General features: G+C 49.5%; 1 protein-coding gene across 1 annotated transcript in view; it reads right to left on the bottom strand.

Moving 5' to 3' along the window:
• The window catches only part of agap1 (ArfGAP with GTPase domain, ankyrin repeat and PH domain 1), a 110,786-nt gene that overhangs the window by 60,092 nt on the left and 48,194 nt on the right, over positions 1-2,500 (bottom strand). Inside the window, 2 exon segments of the mRNA XM_065952208.1 lie at positions 578-719; positions 1,699-1,784. Of these exon segments, the coding sequence (XP_065808280.1) occupies positions 578-719; positions 1,699-1,784 (228 nt within the window).

The raw sequence follows: 2,500 nt of genomic DNA, 5'->3' as shown, positions 1-2,500 counted from the left end.
AAAGAGGAAGAAATAGAAAGGAAACATGGGTTGGTTGTTTTGGGGAAGAACCCTGCATACTGAGGTGATGCTTTGGCGCCCCCTGCTGATAATAATCGGTACCTCCCTCAGTCCTGGTCTGCAGGGAGGTTAAAGACTGAGGCAGAAACACGGTGAACATTGAAGCTTTGTCTGCCTCCTTCTTCTTTGTTTTTCTGCATATGTCGCGGTTTTACTTCTTAATGATGTAAACTTCGAGAAGACCAAAGACAGGAAATGACATAAAACCCTGACTGAGATCGATCTGGACTTCCTGTTGATTATTTTGACACAAACATGAATGTCAGTGTCTACTTAAATATGACTAAGCTTTGAATCATACTTTAAGTTGAGGTGTTCACAGAAACACAAATCACTGCAGAGGAAGAAACAGTTGAGGGAACGATTCTAACTGTAATGACATAAAGACACCACAAGAGGGTAGCAACACATCAGAGAAGGAGGTTAGAGTTAAAGCAGAAGGAGAGGAAGAGTGTGTGTGAGTGAGTGAGTGAGTGAGTGAGTGAGTGAGTGAGTGAGTGAAGTGAGTGAGTCGGACCTTGCGTGCCGACCAGCACCAGCGGCAGGTCGGTGGCGTTCCTGAAGTTGGCGAGGCGGCTGAAATAGTGATAGACGGTCTGAAAACTGATCTCATCCTCCAGACTGAAGACGAAGATCACGGCGTCCACCCACAGAGCAAACTGCACACAGACAGGTTTTGAATAAACTTTATTTAAAACATTCTGATCACAAGAGACACAAAGAAAACTTTTTGATTTAGAAAAAAGGAACCGAGACTTTTTGTGATAAAACAGAGGGCTGATGCTGTAAGGAAGGAGGAGACAAGGAGGGAGGGAGGGAGGGAGGGAGGGGGAGACAAGGAGGGAGGGAGAGACAGGGAGGGAGGGAGGGAGAGAGGGTGAGACAAGGAGGGAGGGATGGAGGGAGGGAGGGTGAGACAAGGAGGGAGGGAGAGACAGGGAGGGAGGGAGGGAGAGAGGGTGAGACAAGGAGGGAGGGCTGGAGAGAGGGAGGGTCAGACAAGGAGGAGAGATGGTGAGACAAGGAGGGAGGGAGGAAGGTAGAGTGAGACAGGGAGGGAGGGAGGGTGAGACCAAGGAGGGAGGGAGGGAGGTAGAGTGAGACAGGGAGGGAGGGAGGGAGGTAGAGTGAGATAGGGATGGAGGTAGAGTGAGACAAGGAAGGGAGGGAGGGAGAGAGGGTGAGACAGGGAGGGAGGTAGAGTGAGATAGGGATGGAGGTAGAGTGAGACAAGGAGGGAGGGAGGGAGAGAGGGTGAGACAAGGAGGGGGACACCATGAGATATAGAGGGGGGGATGTAGAGATGGAGGAGACACAGAGGGAGGGAGCAAGGGTGAGACAGGGAGGGAGGGTGAGACAGGGAGGGAGGTGAGACAGGGAGGGAGGGTGAGGAGAGAAGTGAGGAGCAGAAGAAAACAAGTGAATTATTAATAAATCGTCGAGTTTTCTGTCTAGACAAACCAACATTAAAAAAACTCACGTGGTCATCGTGCAAGGTCGCTCACATGGAAATAAAAAACGTGACCCACTTCATCCTGGACTTAATCCAGATGTTCAGCACCAGAAATCACCACCTTTAAAAAAATCACTTTCTGCAGTTTAAAGTGTCAGGTTGTGTGCAGCTGGTGCAGTTCTCACCTGAGCCTCCGGGGGGCCTCCTTCATCTCTGATGAGCAGCAGGTGACTCTGACCGTCCACCACGATCTCCTTCTTAAAGCGACCTCCTGAGAGAAGACGAGACAGAGACGGTTAAAGAGGCTGTGACGGAGCAGGACGGGATCTACACGAGGAGACGAGGAGCTGATCGATGATGATTCAGTGATCGATTATCTGATTGATTAGTGATGTCTGATCGAAGAGGATTACTGAGGAACAAAATCTTCCTGATGGTCTCCTGGGGCTGAATGTGAGGAATGAAGCTCTGCAGGTGAACACACACCTTCAGCATGACGTGTGTGTGTGTGTGTGTGTGTGTGTGTGTACATTAGTTTTTTCTGTTTGAAACATAGTCTGTAAGGTTTGAACTCTCGTCTGAGCTCCAGCACAGAGAGTCATTTTCTGTCTTTGTGGGAACTAGCCGAGGGTTTACAGGAAGTGGGAGAATCTAAAAATGGCGTGCAGACGTTATTTTTGTCCCCGCTGATCTGCGAGCACCGAGGACGAGTTGTGAGCGCTCACAGAGCTGCAGCAGAGCACGAGGAGATCGTCTCTGCAGCTACGACCGACCACTGACCGCCTCCACTACACAGGAGAGTAATGATACAGGGGATGTTTACAGTGGTGAGACACACACTCACTCACTCTCACACACACACACACACACACACACACACACACGACACACACACTCACTCTCTTTCTCTCACACACACACACACGGATGTTTTTCTCATAGATGTAAAAATAAAGACATAAATCATTCCGAGCAGTAGTGAGGGAC

Source organism: Labrus bergylta, chromosome 24, assembly GCF_963930695.1.
Source record: "Labrus bergylta chromosome 24, fLabBer1.1, whole genome shotgun sequence".
Lineage (NCBI taxonomy): Eukaryota > Metazoa > Chordata > Actinopteri > Labriformes > Labridae > Labrus > Labrus bergylta.
Note: the sequence above shows the minus strand (reverse complement) of the source record. Positions and strands in the feature narration are given on the sequence as shown.